The 20,745-nt window shown below is 32.1% G+C and overlaps 3 protein-coding genes across 6 annotated transcripts; 2 read left to right on the top strand and 1 right to left on the bottom strand.

Annotated features, from left to right (window-relative positions):
* Window positions 1-465: 465 nt before the first annotated feature.
* LOC114166520 (LIM domain-containing protein PLIM2b-like) lies at window positions 466-2,712 on the top strand. Of its 2 annotated transcripts, none has more exons than XM_028051267.1 (5): window positions 466-980; window positions 1,276-1,369; window positions 1,521-1,549; window positions 1,675-1,767; window positions 2,172-2,712. In XM_028051267.1, the coding sequence occupies exons 1-5, from the start codon at window positions 846-848 to the stop codon at window positions 2,535-2,537; spliced, it is 717 nt and encodes a 238-aa protein (XP_027907068.1). In that variant the 5' UTR covers window positions 466-845; the 3' UTR covers window positions 2,538-2,712. The 2 variants fall into 2 exon arrangements, with proteins under 2 accessions (XP_027907068.1, XP_027907069.1); XM_028051268.1 differs by having other exon boundaries at window positions 469-980; window positions 1,678-1,767.
* A 3,436-nt stretch (window positions 2,713-6,148) lies between these two features.
* LOC114166769 (K(+) efflux antiporter 2, chloroplastic) lies at window positions 6,149-16,524 on the top strand. 3 transcript variants are annotated; one of them, XM_028051579.1, is made up of 21 exons: window positions 6,149-6,256; window positions 6,584-8,250; window positions 8,587-8,758; window positions 8,826-8,916; window positions 9,335-9,471; window positions 9,561-9,620; window positions 9,713-9,832; window positions 10,127-10,195; window positions 11,710-11,775; window positions 12,158-12,247; window positions 13,167-13,271; window positions 13,453-13,581; window positions 14,031-14,240; window positions 14,530-14,679; window positions 15,190-15,243; window positions 15,338-15,396; window positions 15,574-15,640; window positions 15,715-15,891; window positions 15,973-16,029; window positions 16,142-16,216; window positions 16,307-16,524. In XM_028051579.1, the coding sequence occupies exons 2-21, from the start codon at window positions 6,659-6,661 to the stop codon at window positions 16,412-16,414; spliced, it is 3,588 nt and encodes a 1,195-aa protein (XP_027907380.1). In that variant the 5' UTR covers window positions 6,149-6,256; window positions 6,584-6,658; the 3' UTR covers window positions 16,415-16,524. The 3 variants fall into 3 exon arrangements, 2 of the variants coding, with proteins under 2 accessions (XP_027907380.1, XP_027907381.1); XM_028051580.1 differs by having other exon boundaries at window positions 6,150-6,256; window positions 6,569-8,250; XR_003600019.1 differs by lacking the exons at window positions 15,574-15,640; window positions 15,715-15,891; window positions 15,973-16,029; window positions 16,142-16,216; window positions 16,307-16,524 and having other exon boundaries at window positions 15,085-15,243.
* A 3,350-nt stretch (window positions 16,525-19,874) lies between these two features.
* LOC114167607 (transcription factor DIVARICATA-like) lies at window positions 19,875-20,745 on the bottom strand. Its single transcript, XM_028052713.1, has 2 exons — window positions 20,417-20,745; window positions 19,875-20,335 (listed from the first exon to the last, which is right to left on the bottom strand). Exons 1-2 carry the CDS (start codon window positions 20,623-20,625, stop codon window positions 20,167-20,169), a joined length of 378 nt encoding a protein of 125 aa, XP_027908514.1. The 5' UTR covers window positions 20,626-20,745; the 3' UTR covers window positions 19,875-20,166.

Below are 20,745 nucleotides of genomic sequence, written 5' to 3'. Positions count from 1 at the left end.
GAAAAAAGAGAAGATGTATAAGAAAAAAAAAATTAATGATTTCCATTTTATTTTTATTATTTAAGGAACTATGGAACAATTTTACTTTAAGAATTCATTATTTGTACAATTTTACTACATACTCAATTCTATAATTTTCTTTACTGGATATAATTCACACATTATATAAGTGGAACATGACTTTCGCTAATCAAAAGTTATTTTAACCTAGCTCTATATTAATTCACAGAATCCATAATTATTTCTTTAATAAATAAATACAGTTTAAATTACAGTTTACAATTCCAGGGGGAGGAACTATTTTCTCGGTTCTAGATTAAGATTGTTGGAGAAGAAGTAGGAGCCTGATCACCATAGATTTGACCAAAATTAAAACATGCTAAAGATAAAAATAGTCTCTTAATTTACAAAGATCAATGAGGTTAACATCTTTTATTAACCTCTTAATTATGAAATCCACATCATAATCACAAGAATAGTAAACCAAAGAAAAGTTAGAAATAGCTATTTTTGTTGCATCTAATAATCTCATCTAATTAAAGTGGTCAAACCAACCAGCCTCTTTTCTCTCCATTCAGATGGATCATATCCACAAATAACAAATAACTTTTCCATTTTTGCTTCACATTTTCAGGGTCTATAATCACTTGTTAACCACTTACAATAGAAACCTACATGTTCATATAAGTCACTTTTTTGCTCAGACATACCCAAGACTTTGTTCAGTTCCCTTTTGTCTGAGGTGTGCATTCTTGTTCAACCTCTCTTTGTTCCTCAGACATCCCCAAAGGGAATAAAAAACACAAAAAAAGTACATTCAATAAAGGAAGGGAATATAAACAATCATGTCTTTCACTGGAACTCTTGACAAATGCAAGGCATGCGACAAGACTGTCTATGTGGTTGACTTGTTAACCCTTGAAGGCACTCCTTATCATAAGAACTGCTTCAAATGCAGCCACTGCAAGGGATGTCTCACGGTATAACACCCTTCATTTTCTTCATTTTTTCCTTCATGATTTTACTATTTGTCTATTTGTAACTCCAAATTGGAATCAGAGACATCATAGTTAAAAGGGTCAAAAGAGATTTATCTTAAATCATTCTACAAAGATGATAATTTGTTCTGATATGAGGAGGTTTAGGAATGTCACTTGTTTTCTGATTTTATGACTTTGAGAAGGACATTGCAGAAAAAATAAAATTATTTTCAAACTTTACTGAATGAAATTTGGAAAATATTAAAAAAAATTTCCTTTAAACATTGTTGATCAGATGTGCACATACTCTTCAATGGATGGAGTTCTCTACTGCAAGACGCATTTTGAACAACTCTTCAAGGAATCTGGCAATTTCAGCAAGAACTTCAGTAAGAGGAACATCTTTTGGCCAAACTTTGTGTTATGAATTCTCATAATAACTCTCATCCAACCTTGAATTGAATTACAAGTACATATGAATCACTTCCTGTTATTTACACTAATGAAGCTATGTTGTTTTCTTGATTCTAAATGTTGCAGCAAAGTCTGCTGACAAACAAACCGACATAGTATGTTCCCTATCCTTTCTTGACACACACTTTACCAATTAATTTTACTGCCATACACTTTCCTATGTATGATTATGTATTCCTGTGTTCTGTATCTAACATGCAAGTTATATCATGATCAATAGCAGAACAGAGCCCCCAGCAAGCTATCTTCCATGTTCAGTGGAACTCTGGACAAATGTGCAGTATGCTCAAAAACAGTTTATCCTCTTGAAAAGGTTTGTGATCTCTCATATCTTCACCATGTAACATGAAAAAGTGAGAACAAGTTTGTACTGTCATATTTCTCAAAAATACTAGCATTAATCATAAATAAGTCACTAGATACTCTAGATACTTCACATCTATATCATGTAAATAATAATGATGGATCCTTTAAGGGAATGACAGAGACTTTTAATCAAACATCTTTAAGAAAATGGGTTCATGGGTTTTCTTTTTTCTTATATAGTTCTTAACTTTATCGATCTTATATAGAACTTAGACTCACAATTTTCTTCAAAACACATAAAAACTAACAAGACCATTGAATGTAGAATGATTTCAAATCACTTGAAATATGATTTTGTTTGGCATGAATAAACTAACCAGGCATGGAAATTTGGTTTTGTTGATGAAACAGGTGACACTAGAAGGGGAATGCTTCCACAAGACTTGTTTCAGGTGTGCTCATGGAGGGTGCACTCTGACACATTCAAACTATGCTGCCCTTGATGGTGTCCTCTACTGCAGAGTCCACTTCCAACAACTGTTCATGGAGAAAGGGAACTACAGCCATGTGCTCCAAGCTGCTGCACACAAGAGAACCGGTTCTTCTACACCTCCTGAGCCTCTATTTGAGGAGTCATCACATCCACCAGCAGCATCTGAGGAACCTGAAGTAGTGGAAGATGAAGAAAAAAGTGACGAAAAGAGTGAAGGAAAAAGTGAAGAAAAAAGTGAAGAAAAAAGGGAAGAAAAAGAAGAAGATGAAGAAGAAAGGTCTTGAAGAAAACTGGAAACATGACTTGTTTCCATTCCCCTCCCCTACCTTCTTTCAGTTTGAGCAGGGTCTTTGGTTTCAAGTTCTTTACTCTCAAAACATTTCCTACAAATTTTTTTTTGGTTTCTTTGTAAACTAACTTGAGAGCTATGTAAATGTATTTGAAATTTGAAATAAAACAAAAGTTTGAGTAACCCAATGTTTTCCTTTCACTTTTTTTTACAGTAAGATATTATTTATAAGGTTTAATTACTCGTAAGGTACCAAGTTTGGATTAAGGGTGTCAAATTGGTACCCCGCGAAAAAAAGGTGTCAATTTGGTACTCAAATAAGTTTAAGTGCATCAATTAAGTCCATTTTCATTAACGCCGTTAAAGTTATTAACGTTGACCAATTAAAAGAGTATGTTGACACAAAAATTTGACACGTGGAATACCAATTATTTGTGACGTGGTAATTTAAATAAAAAATAGGAATTTTTGAAATGAATTAAAAAAAATTTGTAATGTTCGAAGTGGCCATGTGTCAAGAAAAGTAGGAAAGAAGTGAGAAGGTGATCGAGGTTCATGCGATTTGGGGGCTTGTGCAATCTCAATCTCATTTCGCTCCCATTCCCAACGATTTTCATCTTCTAGTTTTCACCATTGACGCCGAATCTGAGTCCTAAATTCCAATTTCCTCTCCCTTCTTATTCATGACACAATCACGTTAGACTAAACTTCTAATTTTTTCCTCTTTCATTTTTCTGTCGCTTTTATTCTTTGAACTGTACAACGACATTTGTTGCTACAATAGGGTAATTTCAATTTCAATGCCAATTTCAAATATTCTGAATTTTTTATGTATCTTTTTAGGTTTGGGATTTTAGGGTTCTAAAGTTTCTACACCTAACCCTGGGGGATATTGATTGGGAGGAGGGGGAAAGGAACTCGAGATTAGGGTTTCCTCAGAAGTTTTGTTTTTATTGGAAAAAATCAAGAGGGTGTATTTGGGATTAGGAAGAGGGTTAGGTCTGAACTAGCAAGCAAATGGAGAGGAAGAAGAAGATGATAACGACCACAAATGACATAGGGCAAATTCAAACTTTACTATTTATTAAATAATTTGTAACACTGTACAATTGTTTTTTTTACACATCTTCTTCTTTCATTGCCACATCACCACAAATTTATCGCCGTTTTTGACAATTTAACGGGATGCACCTGATTGATGCACTTAAACTTATTTGGGTATCAAATTGACACCTTTTTTTCGCGGGGTACCAATTTGACACCCTTGACCCAAACTGGTACCTTACGAGTAATTAAACCTTTTTATAATTAGTAAAAATTTTAATCGTCAAAGTAATTTTAAGTAAAGGTATAACTTAGTATACACTTATAATTAAAGGATTAAATATGTTTTTTTTCTTAATTTTCAGTAAATTTTGGAATTAGTTTATTTTGAAATTTTGAATCAATTTAGTCCTAATATCTTTCAAAATATGTGAATTTAGTCTTTCTAATCAATTTTGTTGTGTTGGGTTTATTTGATGTTTCGTATGCATTTTAGGATTGTATTTGAGTTGTTTGTATTATTTGACATATTTTTACTTTAATGTTAAGTAAAATATTATTACGAAATGCATTTGAAATGTTAAATAAACTTAACAAAATTTGATTAAAATGACTAAATTCACGTATTTCGAAAGATGCAAAACTAAATTGATCCAATATTTTAAAATAAACTAATTTCAAAATTAGTTAAATGATAAAAAACATATTTAACCCTTTAAATAACTGGTATTCATGTTTAGTTAAAATTGTGTTTCTTAAAAAATTATAGATATACATATAGATACTAACATAAATATATTTTATATCAGAATTATAATTTCCTAAAGCCTTAGAACTGAATGTTAACATGTAATTTTTTTATATTTTAAATAAAAAAATTGTTAACGAATGTACACTACACTTTATTTACTTAGAAAAGTTATTAATTTCTTTAAAAAAAATATTATTTAACATAATTTGTAATACTCATATACTGTTAATTAGAACTATCAACCTGTATTGAGCTGGAGTTTCTATTATCAATATTTCTTACTTCTTTTTTCTTTTTCCGGAGAGGTGTATTTTAATTTATATACTTGATTTTCTTAACTATCTATATATTCTTCTCACTTTAAAAATAATTCTATGTAATTTGAATTATTTATTATAGATATAAAGTGCAATTTATATATTTTAAAATATTGTTGATTATGAATTTTAAGTATCATATGATTTATATATTTTAAATATTTATCTTTTATATAATTATGAGAAACAGAAGTTCATTAAAAGTATATACAGATTAAAATACTAGTTTAAATAGATACGAAGATACCTAAATTAAGCACGTTTTCAAAACATAAACTTAACTTAAAACAAATTCCAAAACTAATCTTTAACAGTTTTATTATAGGTTATTAACTACTCATCTCACTTAAACTCAGTAAAAAAAAAAAAAGGATAGTAAGTTATTTTTTCATAAAGAGTGTTATTAAGAGAAAAACTCATAACTATACTATTGTCAAGGGTCAGAATTTTAAAGTGCCTTGTTGGATAAAATTCTATTTTGTTTTATCATTAATCTAACGGATGTAGGTAGAAGAGAAAACATAAATCTTATCATAAACTGTTAATATAAATAAATTTAAATTATTTAATATTATTTTATCAAAATAAAATAATGTAATAAAAATTTTCGGATATTAGAATGAAGTGGAACGAATATGCCTTAGATATTTCTTTGAAATTGCAGTGTCCATTTATCACAGACACTTTATTTTTTGCATATATATCCTCAAGTGGCCATAGAATAAATACAAACAATTTGAATTTATCCCCAATGTTTGACCACACTTCCTTCACACGCTACCATATATTTCACTAATTTCTTTAATTAAAATTGAAATAAAAAATTTTATTTGTTTTTAACTCTTTATTAATTAAATACATCTTTAATTTAAAATTACCTATTCATAATATTTCATTAAAAATATAAATCACATTTTCATCCAAAGAATATTATCTTTCCTCCTAAATAGTCTCCAAACTAATAAAACTAGTTTTGAAATTTTAAATCTTTAAAATAAGGTATTTGAAAAAGTTTCACGATAAGATTTTTTTAATGTTTAGAGATTATATTATTTTTAATATTCTTAAATTAATTAAAATTATTTTGTTTCAGGGAGTACTTGAGAGTATAACACATTACGTAAGAAATTGATAGTTTATTTTACATAAAAAGGTTATATTAGGTTTAATATTATAAAGATATTTTATATTATTTATTCAATAAAAAATCATAATTAATGAAACTTATGAGTTTTTGAGAATGCAATTTTTTATATTAATAATACATAAACAAAGAAATAACACGTTCTCTATTTTACTTAATTACGTCACTACTTCAAACAGTAAAAAAACATGATAAATCTCGTTAAATAAAGAAAAAAAAAAGACCCAAACTTTTCTGATTTGTAATAAAGTTAGAATTAGAATAATTTTAATTTTAGAGAGCTACAATAGAAGCCCACGCGCGTTAACCGGAGGTGAAGACAAAGCTTGGATTTGTGAATAAATATCTTCTCCCTCCCTTCGGTGTGTATCTGCTTACTCACTTCGCTGACCGTTTTAACAGAACACGCAAACAACGCATTCATTCATTTTCAACCGTCTTCAACACGACGCAAATTTGTAAATTCCATTTCCATTTCTCTCTCGAAGCTTTCTATTCATTTCTCCATGTTTCGGTAGTTTCATCGACGTTTCGAATTCCGATTCCGCCTTGCGAAAATGCTTCTCTTCGTTTTGTTTATTTCTAAATATCTTTCTGTTGAATTGAATGAATGCAAGAAAACGAAAATGCTACTGGTTATAGCATGCACTTTCTGAAACGAATAATATTCAATGATAGTATAATATGTTTGCCAAAGTCGCAGTTGAGCTGTGTTTGAACGTGATTTTGAGTTGTGTTGAATGTTGTGGAGCTTTCTAATTCTTTTTTAGACTGTTTCGTTTCAGTTTTTTCGAGGAATTGGTGGTGGAGTGCATTGAAGAGGAGTGGTTCCGTGAGAGTGTTTTGTTTCGGGAGAGAACATGGATGTAGCTTTTAGGTTACCGCAATCAAATGTGGTATTAGATGGTTTGGATTCTTGCGCAGTATTTGGCGGGAGAGGTTTTCGTTGCGCTTTTCTTGGCAACTTGAGGACTATTTCGAAGGCTCGTTTTAGTGGAACGAACAAGATAGGTAGTTGGAGTAGTTCGAGAGTAGACTGTTTCGGAGAGTTGAAAGTTTCGAGCGGGAAGAGGAGTGTGTGTTGGAAGAGAAATAAACTTTTTAGGAGGAGTGGGAAAATTTGGACAAGGTGTCAGGGTAACGATTCTTTATCATATGTCAGTGGGAATGGACGGAATGTTGATAGGGGGGAAAGTGCGGATGAGGACTCTGGTTCCAGTGCTGAATCTTTTGAATCTTTGGGAGAAGACGGGCAAGAAGGGAGGAAAGAAGCTGGGGGTGAAGTAGCGGAGGAGCAAAATGTGGATGAATTGAAAGAACTGCTGCAAAAGGCCAAGAAAGAATTAGAAGCCGCTCGAGAAAACAGCATTGCATTTGAGGAAAAGGTTAAGAAGATATCAGAGACTGCGATTTTCTTGCAAGATGAAGCAGCAAGTGCTTGGAACAATGTTACTCATACCCTTGATATCATCCAAGATATTGTGGGTCAAGAATTTGTTGCCAAAGAAGCTGTTCAGAAAGCAACTATGTCCCTTTCTCTGGCCGAGGCAAGGCTTCAAGTAGCCATAGAGTCTTTCGAGGTTACAAAAGAAACTTACGATTCCTCACAAGGTTCTAACAATATTAATGATGATAAAGATATAATGGAAGAAGCGAAGGAACTTTTGGATGCTGAGGAAGATATTAAGGAAGGCCAGACAAATTTATCAAATTGCGAGAATGAGCTGCGAGGCTTGCAATGTAGAAAGGAGGAGTTGCAGAATGAAGTGAACAATTTGCATGAAGTTGCAGAACAGGCGCAGCTGAAAGCAGCAAAAGCAGAGGAAGATGTTGCAAGCATAATGCTTTTAGCGGAGAAAGCTGTTGCTGCCGAAATTGATGCTGCACAACATGTGAATGATGCAGAGATTGCATTACAGAAATTAGAAAAATCTGCCTCTAGTTTTAGAGCTGATACCAAAGACAGTCTACAAGTACAAGAGGTTGTAGCTATTCCCGAGGACGAGGAAGTGGGTCAAGGCTTTTCTGGTGATGATGTCGTTAAAAGGGAGGCTAATCTTTCAAATGATGGTGAGCTTTCGCTGACCGAAACAAAATCTGATAACAGTAGGCAAAGTTTGGAAGACATGGCGCAGTCTGATTATCTGAGTGATCATGAGAACGGAAAATTAAGCTTAGACTCTTCTAAAGAAGCTGAAGTTGAAACAGAGAAGTCAAAGAATGTAGTTCAACCAAAAAAGCAGGAAACACAAAAAGATTTGACTAGAGATAATTCATCATTTTTTCCAAAGACATTATTGAAGAAATCTTCCCGATTTTTTCCCGCATCATTCTTCTCTTTTACTGCCGATGAGACTGATTACACACCTGCATCAGTTTTCCACGGTCTTATGGAGTCTGCACAGAAGCAACTAGCCAAGCTGATTGTTGGGTTATTGTTAATTGGAGCAGGGTGTGTATGACCTTTGTTTATCCTGATCCTGTTTTTGCTGTTAGTTTTATTTCAACCTTTTTGGAAACAATCTTGAAGTATATACATATGACTGACAAATATTTATGGTATAGGAGTAAAACATGTTATAAATGAGGATGACAATTTTTGGCCTTTTTGTGAGATGATAGAAAATTATCAAGTCTAAAATATTCACTGGCTTGTTTTAAAACTGTTTGGGAAATTAAATTCCTACTCTGGAAGTTTATACTTTTCTATATGACATGCCAATTAGATCTGCAGATCAATATGAGGTTTTACTATGTTTTTTCAAGATGAGATGGAATTTTATTTCAGGCTTGTACTCTATAGCAATAGAGCAGAGAGGGGTGCTCAGCTGCTTCAGCAACCAGAAGTCATTGCAACCACTGTTGAAGAAGTTTCTTCAACAACAAAGCCTCTGGTTAGAAAGCTTCAGGATCTTCCCATGAGAATTAAGAAAATTATTGCATCATTACCTGATCAAGAGGTATGTTTTACTTCCTCATATTCTTTATTATTAAGTTTTATCTAACTCTGCATGGTATTCATCGTAGGTGAATGAGGAGGAAGCCTCCCTCTTTGACATGCTCTGGTTACTCCTTGCAAGTGTTGTATTTGTACCAATTTTTCAAAAGATTCCTGGAGGTAACTAGGTTGCCATGTTTTCTTAATGTTGGATTGGAAGAATAAAGAAGTTGTTTATCCAAATTTTATACTTAAGCTTGAATTCGATCAGGCACCAAACTTTATATATTGCTTACATGAAAATTTTGATATGTAGTTTATACCTGCTTCATTTTGTTTAGCTAACGTTTCTTTTCCTGTGTCACCATTTGTTGGTTTGGTTATGATAATTGATTCCATTTGTTTGTTGAGTTTTGATAATAAATTAAGTTGCTATGCTTGAAGAAAATTTGGTTGCTTGAATTGAATAAAAAGTGTGGTTCTTGTCATAGGCTTCCAATCATGATCTGAATTAGTTTTGGGGTAGGGAGTTCTTTTTAAGTCATAACTTGATAAAATTGATTGTCTAACAATCATCTCTATCTGCAACAATGTTTAGGCAGTCCTGTTCTTGGCTACTTGGCTGCTGGTATCTTGATTGGGCCATATGGTCTCTCCATTATTCGTCATGTACATGGGACGAAAGCAATAGCCGAGTTTGGAGTTGTTTTCCTGTTATTCAATATTGGCCTGGAGGTGGAGTTTCCTATAAGATCTTCTTGTTCTTTAGTTTGGATAATCTCTGTAATTATAAAAAACTGAAGCTCTGAACTCTATTTTTATAGCTTTCTGTTGAAAGGCTTAGTTCAATGAAGAAGTATGTATTTGGATTGGGATCTGCTCAGGTGATGGGAAAACTCAGTCTTGCATCCTTATTATTGTTGTTTACGTTGGGCTATACAAACTAAAAATTCTTAGCATGTATGGAAAAATGTAGGTTTTGGTGACTGCTGTAGTTGTTGGCTTAGTAGCTCATTATATTTGTGGTCAAGCTGGTCCTGCTGTTATTGTCATTGGGAATGGTCTAGCATTATCATCAACTGCTGTTGTTTTGCAAGTAAGTAACTTTAGATCTTGCTTTTCATTTTTTCTCTGTGCAAAACATTCACATGCTACCACTTCAACTTTTAATGCAAATTCAAATAAGGTGACAGATACCTTTCTGAATATATTAACTGTGACTGGATTTTCATTTGTAGTTTGCACGTGTTGAATGTTATTACTTAATAAGCTTGACACCTATAGCTTTGAAAGATGTACCACTTTGAAAGATTTTGAGACCGTGTTCTTTCTTGCTGTATAGTCTGCAAGTCTTTCATGTGGCAATAATTCAAATGAACTTGTTTTGCAGGTGTTACAGGAGAGAGGTGAGAGCACATCACGGCATGGAAGGGCTACATTCTCTGTTTTACTTTTTCAGGTCAACTTATAATCTTAATCATCTATCTAGAAACTGCAAAACTTTCTTGTAAAATTAAATATTCAACTATTGCATCCGTGCAATATTTAGTTGGATAAATTTCATCCTATGTGATGCATTTGCTTCAATTTTCTATACTATCATTTTTACTTTCAGGAATCTGGATAACCTGAAGTTCATGTGTTGTATTAAATATAGCAAAAATAGGTTTGGGATTAATCTTCTTTGTGTAGAAAATACACATAAGTTACTGTATTTATAACAAAGAAAGTATGGGCTAAGCCTAAAATACATGTAAAGAATAATAACAAATAAACTGAAGATAAAGATAGAGATGATAGAGATAAGAAATGTAATGATATATCTAACATGTTTTATTGACAAAAATATGCCATGTCAGTCAAGTATTCTACACGGATAGAAAGCTGAAATTAGAGAGATGGTAGAGAGGCAAGGGAGATAAGGTTTCTCTTAAAATATTTCAATCCTTCAGATACATTAATTGAAGTGTGGGCAGATTGGATTAGAATGGGATGGATTAAAGTTGTTCAATCATATTCCATTTTTTTTTTTAAATTTTAACACCCAATCAATTTGGTTTTAAATTTAAATCCAATCCACTTCAATCTAATTGAAAGTGATTTGAGTGCGATCAATTTTTACAATTTTGTGTTGAAATATGGGTGTGAATATTACACATTTACTGTACAATAGATATAGATTTGATTGATAGAAATACCTAAAATTAAGGGATTGGGATCAAGAGTTTATTTGTAGATTTGCTCCTTATTTAGAGTCTTTATTTCAAGAGATTCATTTCCTTTGTTTCAGGAGATTTATTTCCTTTTATTAGGATTTCATTTTTCCTTTAAGTACCAATGTATTGTTTCTTTCTGATATAAGGAAAAGTAATTCCATAATTATTGCTTACTACCTACACATTTTTTTTGCACTTTGTATTATTTATTTATGAAAAAGTAATAAACAAACCTTGAAATATACAATAAATATAATAAAACCTAATCCAATGTATAAATATCTAATTCAAAATGTTAAGTGTTATCAGCAAAAAAAATAATAATAGATTTCATTTCAGATTCAGTCATGTTTCTTTTTTAAATTGACATACTTACACTAGGGTGTAAAGCATGTTAGAAATAGATATAATACTTTAAAAATGAAATGAAATGTGTAGAGTCACTTCAGAGTAACTAATTTAACAGAGATCATGAGGTTCTTTATGAGGATGGTTAGAAGGAAAAACCTTTTAGGAATGCACAACTCTAGAATTAGACGCATATAATGTGACGTGTTACCCATAGTAGAAACTGCAGAAGCAATTGGAAATAGATATAATACTTATAAAGACTTGTTGTAAAGGAAGATCTATCTTGTTGTAACTATTATGTCTATCTGTTGCTTATGACATCGATTTTTTTATTCTTTTTTATCTTAAGCAACTTTGGTATTGCAATATTTTCACCAAAATTGACTGTCACTTTGTTTCTATTCAGGATTTGGCAGTTGTTGTCTTGCTAATACTCATACCTCTAATTTCACCTAATTCTTCCAAAGGAGGGGTAATATTTTCTAATATTCTCTCTTAAACTCTTATTAGATAATAGACAGTGTCATGGTCATGAGATTTAGAACATGGCTACTTAAATTTGCATGAATTCTTGTGTAGTAGGAGATAATTTATGACAAGGGTGTTTGGCTATGTTCAACCCCTCAACACTCAATATGGGAGTTCTTTATTGTTTAGAAGACATGGATGTAACTTGATCATTTAATTTTTATAATTTTATGATATATGCACTAAGAGGACTTAAGCACAGTTCGTTCTTTCTAATTAAAGGTGGTCCATAACACTTGATTGTTGGAATCATGATTGTTGCCCCTTGTATACAACTGTCATTACCTATCTTGTCTTTTTTGTGAAACATCGTTCTTTGTCTTCAGGTTGGCTTTCAAGCCATTGCTGAAGCACTTGGTCTGGCAGCTGTTAAGGCGGTGGTTGCCATTGCAGCCATAATTGCAGGTGGACGATTGGTAAGTATCAGAATTAAGTTGTAGACCTATCATTGCTATTTATTAAAATATACTGCTATATTGTAGGACTGATGCTTAATTTTTTCTGATTAATCGAGATATTTGCATATTCCTATTTGTTCATCTATTTTGTTTAGTTATTCTCAGAATTTGGAAAGAATAATATATTTCTTCTATATTACAATAATGAGGTCATTGGACCTATAAATACATGAGTCTGGTGTTTATTTTAGAAAATATAGGGAGCTAATTCTAAGGAAACAAATTCTTGTAATTATGGGGTTGTTTTTAAATACATAATCCTAGTTTTAATAGCAAGATACACATGTAATAAAGATTAAAAATATAGTGAGGATAAATTAAAAAAACTTCCTAAAATACATAATGAGCTGCACGGTTTTGACAATTATCTTAAGTGAGTACATTCTTAAATCATCATATAAGACATGAAGGGTAACAATAAACCACTGATTCTATTATTCAGGGTAGATATGCTGACATCTAAAGGTTGATATGGGGTAGAGTTTTGGTACAAATTACTGACTATGTACCAGGGATTGTATATTATACAAAGAACTTTGATTTATAAAATGGTATTGTGCAAATTTAGATATTCTACTTAACATGGTGGACAGAAGTTTCTAATCATAATTAATCATCAATTGAATGCATGAATTCAGTTGTGTATATTGGTTGAGACATATTGTACACTGTAGTGGTTATTCATTGAGGTCTTGGGTGAACTCTCTTGGGCTGCTGGGATTAAATGGAGCTGAAATTTAACTTAGTTATTGTTAAATGTATCCAAATCCTATATATCATATAAAAGTTATGGCATTTCTTTAGGAAGGCATGTTATGGCATTTCTTTATTCTACTCTAACTGTTTCTATGTAATTTTGCTCACCCCTCTTTGCAAGCTCCTGCGACCCATATATAAGCAGATTGCAGAGAATCAAAATGCAGAAATATTTTCCGCTAATACACTCTTCGTTATTCTTGGGACTAGCCTTCTCACAGCCAGGGTAGGTGTTTTCTGTCAATGTTTTTCTATTTCCTTTTTTCCCCTTTGTTTGTGGTTTTGAGCCTAGCTGAGTTTTGGTAGTTTTCTTGAAGTTATTCTTCTGTCCATTGAAGTGAACTTTTTTGTTGTGGTGCTAACCATGCTTTACCTTTGTTAATATGGTTTGTCTTTACTTTAAACAGGCTGGACTTTCAATGGCATTGGGGGCATTTTTGGCAGGTTTACTACTAGCAGAAACAGAGTTTTCCTTACAGGTGGAATCTGATATTGCCCCCTACCGTGGCCTTCTTCTGGGTCTCTTCTTTATGACGGTTTGTGGTTAATACTCACTCCAATTTAAAAGTTAGCTAGTTGTTTTGTTTATTTTTTCGTGCAACATTATCTATTTTATAGTTTGTTAATCTGCTGTTTAATTGCTTATATTCAAGTAATTCTTAGCGGGTTTTATTTTTGATTTTTGTAGAAATCTCCCATATTATAGATTTTCTTAATGGGTTTTGGTTTGGCTGCTGCCCCATTTCTGTATTTCTTTTTGCTTTTAATTGTATTAAGAATGCTGCATATAACTGGTAGAGGTTGTAGTACTAAACTGGTTAGGATTGTAAAACATTCATCTTTTTTATGTAAAACAATGTTAGAATAATCCTTTTGTTCTAAGTCTGCTACGCAAGGAATGTCTCTGTCTTTACATTTGTCACTTTCTGAGCAAGCCAACTTCAATCCTTGTAATTAATGAAAATTAATTTTGGTGGATTTTCAGGTTGGAATGTCAATTGATCCAAAACTTCTTGTTTCAAACTTTCCAGTCGTTACTGGCACCTTGGGACTTTTGATATTTGGCAAGACTTTGTTGGTTTCTTTAATTGGTAGAATATTTGGTATTTCTATCATTTCTGCTATTAGAGTTGGTCTTCTTCTTGCTCCTGGTGGAGAATTTGCATTTGTGGCTTTTGGTGAAGCTGTTAATCAGGTTTTTATCCCTGAAAACTATTTTTCTATCTAGGGTGTTTATATGTTATAAATAATTATTTTGCTTATTTCAAATATATCATTATGCTTGCCTTGGCTTTTAACTAATGCATCTTTATGTTTGTAACTTCAATTTATTGATAATTGTGTTTGTAACTTCAACTAATTTTTTGTCTTAAAAAGATGGAATTTGAAATTGATTAATTTACTTATAGTTAAGAAATTTTCCCTCATTGAAATTTAACATGTTAAAGAAACTAAAATATTCTTGCCATTTGATACTTACGCAGGGCATAATGTCTTCCCAGTTGTCCTCCTTACTGTTTCTTGTGGTGGGAATTTCAATGGCTCTCACTCCTTGGCTAGCTCAAGGAGGGCAGTTACTTGCTTCCCGTTTCGAGCTGCATGATGTTCGAAATTTATTACCTGTAGAAAGTGAGGTAAGACACTGAAATTTATAGCTATAGCACTAACTTTGTAATTTATATCTTCATAATTGTAATGATTAGGTGGCCAAAATTACTGAATTAAACTGAACTGAAGAAAAACTAAACTACTTAAAAATAAGTTGAACTTTAAACCGAATATATTAACTTCAAAACTGAACTACTTTAGACAACAGTTCCTAGCATTAAACTGAACAAAAATAAATTATTATGAATATATTTTGGGTTTGCAGTTCAGAGTACACCTTTATTTCTTCCATTTGAAATATTATCTTCTCCGTGCTCTTTTAATCACATGATTAACCTTTTCCAATTAATTATCCTTATTTATTATCTCAAATTTAGACTAGTTTAGTTTAGTAAGTTCTACAGTAACTTATCCTATGCCTTCATTTGTAGACAATGCAGGCAGTTAAACCAAATTGATTCAGCATTTCTTATTTCTATTTAGTTTTGAATTGTACAATTAGTTGTTGACTTCCTTTTGGAGGACATCTTTTACAGACAGACGATTTGCAAAATCATATCATTATTTGTGGATTTGGGCGAGTTGGGCAAGTAAGTTCTTTCTGTTTTGGTTTAATGAATTAATTTTAATAATTTTCTCATTTTGTTATTTAAGTATAACAGTTTACAATGTTGTTATTTCAAGATCATCGCACAACTTCTTTCTGAGCAACTTATTCCTTTTGTTGCACTGGACGTGAGAAGGCAAGTCAATAATATCCGGAAATATTGTTTTTCTTGTAACGATTTTTTTTTTTACCAACAACTGCAATTGTATTTATTGGGTAAATGCTACTATAAGATAATCTTTAAGATTCTATCATATAATTTTATGGAAAGATGTGTGAACTAACATGTCTTGATGTTTGGCAATGTCTCCAGTGATAGAGTGGCAATTGGACGTGCCCTTGATCTCCCTGTGTACTTTGGAGATGCCGGTAGTCGAGAGGTAGTATATATAACTTGAGTACTTGAGCTTCCATGCATCTTCATTACCTGACATGCTTTGGACTCTATGATAAGGTCCTACATAAGGTTGGAGCTGAAAGGGCAAGTGCCGCTGCAATAACTCTAGATGCACCGGGAGCCAATTATAGAACAGTTTGGGCTTTGAGCAAATACTTCCCAAAAGTCAAAACTTTTGTTCGCGCTCATGATGTTGATCATGGATTGAATTTGGAAAAGGCTGGAGCTACCGCTGTAATATTCTATTAACTCTTGTACTATTAATCTTATGATAGCCTTTCTTGTCTATTTATGTCTGTTCCACTTGTTTTTCAGGTTGTCCCAGAGACCTTGGAACCAAGTCTTCAACTAGCAGCTGCGGTTCTTGCCCAGGTAACTATCATATTGTTTACCCACTGAATCAAACCTTTTGCGTCCTAAGAACCAAATCATGTTTGTTCTTCTAATGGTCCATGAGGATCACACTAAGCATTACTCTCTTCAGGCTAAACTTCCTACATCAGAGATTGCAGCAACCATAAACGAATTCAGATCCCGCCATCTGTCTGAGCTCACTGAAGTACGTGTTTCTTTAAGTGATGTTGACTTAACTATAGTTAAAAGTTGCATGATCATTCATGTGTCTAACTTATATGTTTTATTTATTCAGCTATCTGAAACAAATGGAGGTTCTTTTGCATTTGGATACAATAAAATTGCAAGCAAACCCAATTCGTCTGACGATACTCAGTTCTCTGAAGGGAAACCGGCCACATGAAGACTATTCCATTCCACGTATATTTGTATAGCAACACAGTATATTTCCCATCGTTGTATACACTGTACAGAAATATATCCTCATTCAAATTTTGATTAATCATTCTTTAATCTCTCTGTTCATTTTCTCATTCCATAAACGTCTAAAAAATGACGCCATATTTCTATACTATTTTTTTCAAACCATAATGAAGTTGAAAAGAATTAGCATAATAGGGGGAGATGACGAGTACAATGAATAAAAAGATGCCTAAGCTGTAAAATTTTAATTCCTCATATATGTTTCATATGTGTCTAATTTACTTGCAGAATCCTAGCATTCTTTCGGGGCATGCAAGAATTACCAAAACACTTAATTTTAAATCCTTTATCATCTGATTCTTTCTTGGCCTTTTGCTACTATGCTACTTCACTATGTAACAAAAGACGATTATTATGGTAACAATTGTCATCGTTTCTTCAGTTTGTTTTTTTTTTTTTTTAAATGCAATATTACAATATACATAGGCTCACACTTAAGACTTCTTCACATACTAATAATAAAGTCAAACATATATACGTTCATAAAACATAGTAATAATAAAGTCAAACAATGTCACTTAAACATAATTGAAAATTTAAACAATTTTTAAACAAAAGTAGAATTTGTATCCAAACCCAATACTATAAAAATTTATACTACGTTATCATCTACCCTAATGTGTTGTAAATACTAACAAAATATTTTGCCCATGTTGTTCTGATGTAATTTAATGCTTCTAAATCTAGTGGTGCTGTGTTGTTGAAAAACTGCAACATATACGTGATAACTTAATTTATCACTCTATCTGTAACCTCTATTAATATCGGTTCAGATGATGGTCATCATCCACTGCATCACATAATAACCACACTCATAGTTTGGGTTTGTTTATTAGACTGCAATGAAAGATAAACATGATTAACTCATTTAATGACAATGTAGAAATGAACAAGCTTTACCATTTAAATACCTTTAGGTGCATCCACCTGAGTTTTTGTGATCTTGCACTTGACTTACCATTCAATATGTTATATCCAGAGTAAACTCTGAAAAAACAAGATTTGATGTTTAAATACATGATTGTTAATGAAATTGGCTTACAAGTCTACTATTTGTTTAAAGTAGGGAGGAGGTTTCTGCTGCAAGGAGCAGAACCATGCATAACAGCTATATTAAGTTCCTGATTGCCCGATATAATCTCCAACAAATCAGACATGTAAATGTAGAATGGTGCATCACTGTTCCTGCCAAAAACATTGTCATTCCATAGCACCTTTACAGGATTTAAACCTATGGTCATAGCAACCTCCACCAATGCAGCCATAGGATCATCAATATACAATGTTTTTCTCTGCTTTGTCTCACATTGCTGCACATAAACAAACATTTAAATCATATGAAAATTATAAACATTAACAACATTAAGCATATTCTCACATACTATGCTAAAATTTTAAAAAATATATACATATTCATACATCACACCAGTCTTATTGCTAAACCACTTGCAATGGAAAATAGAAAACATAGTATAACTAATCTTCCAAATCTCTTCTATCACACTACGATAAACCAATTATCCCACAGCAATTATTAATCAACTCCGTTATTTTACATTGTACTTTTACACCTTGAGACTTTGTATAAAACAAAGTAATCTATGACAAATCTCTACGTCAGTAGACATATTTTCATATGCAACAAAGGATTTTGTTCCAACATTATGGATCATGTCCTTTAATATGTTGTCGGTTGTAGAATAAAAAAACTCTTTAATTTGGTGCACACTTGATAAGTGTAACAATTCACCATACAACATCCATATTGTATAATTTTTCATAAATCTATCACAAAAAATGTTCTCTAATTTCATATGTATACAATATCCTCTCATTCAAATAATTTACACAAGACACCTTATCCTTACTTCATTGTCTATATCCCTGACATTACATTATGCAAATTAGACAAATTCTTCCATCCCTCTTTATTAGGCCTTACTTATACATATCCAACTCTGGTTCATATCTTATTCAAGAAAATTTAATTTTATTATAAATCAATAATACATAAACTTTAATCATCATCTTATATATATTTCCCAAAATTTTGAGAACATTCCGCACTAGTCTTCAGTGGTACAAAATGAAAATGGTGACGTGAACTTTTCACAATCAAATATGCATATGAACATTATCATAAAATACAATAAGCCAAAATTAAATAAAATATATAAAAAATAAATTATAAGCTGTGTACTAATCACTGTAGTTGGAGTCATGATAGAAAAAAGTGAAAAATAATTTGAAAAAATAGAGAGGAGAAGAATTACCTTCATAATTTATTATAAAAATTACGGAAAAACTTTAAAAATAAAAAATGCTCTTTAAAACCAAATTTGACTCTAAGAATCAATTAGACAACTATCTTTAATTAAATATACAAAATTAACATAACTTTTAAAATATTATTTATTTTAAATCATATATATATATATATATATATATATATATATAAAGACAATTTAAAGTTAATTATTTTATTATGAATTAAAGATATTTATGGAATTATTTACTTGGGTTTGAAGATTAATGGAACTCCTATCTATATTCATGTAGCAAATGAAAAATGAAGTTATATATTTGCTATGAAATTCATTACGCGAGGTAGAAGGCAACTGAAGAGAGAGGCGTTGATGAGGGTGCAAGGATGGCAAATGTAGCGTCACACTTGTTTAGGAACTCGATACTCAAATTTAAATAGTAAATATTTTAAAACCGACTTAAAGTTTATGAACCAATAAATTGGTCCTATATATCCGAGTTTCGAAGACCAATAAAATAATAAATATTTTGATATTCTTTTACTATTCGTAACTAATTTACTTATTTGGTATAATTCACTCAGCTCTTTAATGGAGGATGCCGGTTCCGGCAAGGATGGCGAGGCAAACCGAATACTTGGGTTCGAATTTGGTCTCGCGGAGCAGTGCTCCTACATCTCTCAGTGGAAATAAAATTTTACTTTTATGTATTATTTATATTTTTAGAAATTTATCTCTTTTTAATATTTATATTTATCATACTAAATAAAAGTATATTCTAAATTAATAAATAAATTAAATTCTATCTATTTAATTTAAATAAATTTTAATTTTAATTAATAAAGAAACTAACCCGACGGAACGGACGGTGAGGGAAGACTGCGGCGACAGAACCGATGAGAGGGTTAGGAGGAGTGAAGGGGAAGGCGGCGTTTGGATGCTTGCTGGCGGCGCTGCACGACGGAGGAAAGTGACGGTCGGTGAGGATAGATGGCAGAGCGAGGGCAACGAAGCAGCCGTAAGAAATAAAAAAAAGAAAAGAAAGTGGAGAAAAAACCAAATGAAGGTGAATGCGAGAAAAAACAAAAGATTTTATAACAGGAGAAAGCACTACGGTTTTCTAAATAACCGATGCCAATTGTGAAAGCTTTCACTACATATCGTAACAGTGACACATTCCATTTCTCTTCTCCTACTACTACCTATCTTCTTCATAGAAGAATATAATTCTTGTTAAAGTAGAATCCTTTATTTGAGAATAAGGACAATAATCTTTAACTCATTGCATATAAACCCAGAATCGTATCTAACAATACCAGATAAGCCACTCTCATTGCATATAAATGTCTACATTCAAGAACAAAATCTCAGACAATTCCTTCTCTTGTCTTAAACAACATATATCTCATCATGTTACGTCGTGGATACTTCTTCTTTTACTTCTTTTGTCTGAGGCCAAGTGAATAAAATATTTCTGGGCATGGCTGGCAACCTGAGTGGCGCTCCTCGTTTTAACCATTCTTGAAATGTTTTTCCAGTCTCCTCTTCCATACTTCTCAAGCCCAGAAAGAAACAACCTTGTTCAAGATTCCAAGAAACAGTGTTTAATTAGTATAGAATATTTGAATCTTTCTATTTGAAACTGAGACACAAATTACCTGTGTTCTTCTCCTCTCCATCTTCTGCAGCTATTCTTCTTCTTCTTCTGCGTCAAAGCTGAGACCTCAATCTTTGGTGTCAACATGGGTGGAGTTTGAATTGGGAAACCATTGTGTAATGGAATCTCTTGAGTCCACTCTTGTTGAAGAAGTGCCATGACTTCATCCACTGTAGCGAAACCTTGAAACTCCATGCTATTTTCTGGCATCAATTTTTTTTTCCTTCTTTTCTATTTTATCAGCGCTGTGATTCTTTTTCTCTCCTTCTTTCGTTTATATGCACTATGCTTTCTTCTTCAATCATCTTTCAAGAAACACAGCGCGCTTAT

The sequence above is a fragment of the Vigna unguiculata genome, chromosome 10, assembly GCF_004118075.2.
Source record: "Vigna unguiculata cultivar IT97K-499-35 chromosome 10, ASM411807v1, whole genome shotgun sequence".
NCBI lineage: Eukaryota > Viridiplantae > Streptophyta > Magnoliopsida > Fabales > Fabaceae > Vigna > Vigna unguiculata.
Note: the sequence above shows the minus strand (reverse complement) of the source record. Positions and strands in the feature narration are given on the sequence as shown.

Coding starts and splice junctions, on each gene's coding strand:
- LOC114166520 (XM_028051267.1), top strand. CDS start 846: ATGTCTTTCACTGGAACTCTTGACAAATGCAAGGCATGCGACAAGACT. Junction 981..1,275: donor ACTGCAAGGGATGTCTCACG/GTATAACACCCT, acceptor ATTGTTGATCAG/ATGTGCACATACTCTTCAAT. Junction 1,370..1,520: donor CAATTTCAGCAAGAACTTCA/GTAAGAGGAACA, acceptor TAAATGTTGCAG/CAAAGTCTGCTGACAAACAA.
- LOC114166769 (XM_028051579.1), top strand. CDS start 6,659: ATGGATGTAGCTTTTAGGTTACCGCAATCAAATGTGGTATTAGATGGT. Junction 13,582..14,030: donor TGGGTCTCTTCTTTATGACG/GTTTGTGGTTAA, acceptor GTGGATTTTCAG/GTTGGAATGTCAATTGATCC. Junction 15,244..15,337: donor GATTTGGGCGAGTTGGGCAA/GTAAGTTCTTTC, acceptor TGTTATTTCAAG/ATCATCGCACAACTTCTTTC.
- LOC114167607 (XM_028052713.1), bottom strand. CDS start 20,625: ATGCCAGAAAATAGCATGGAGTTTCAAGGTTTCGCTACAGTGGATGAA. Junction 20,336..20,416: donor TGGAGAGGAGAAGAACACAG/GTAATTTGTGTC, acceptor ATCTTGAACAAG/GTTGTTTCTTTCTGGGCTTG.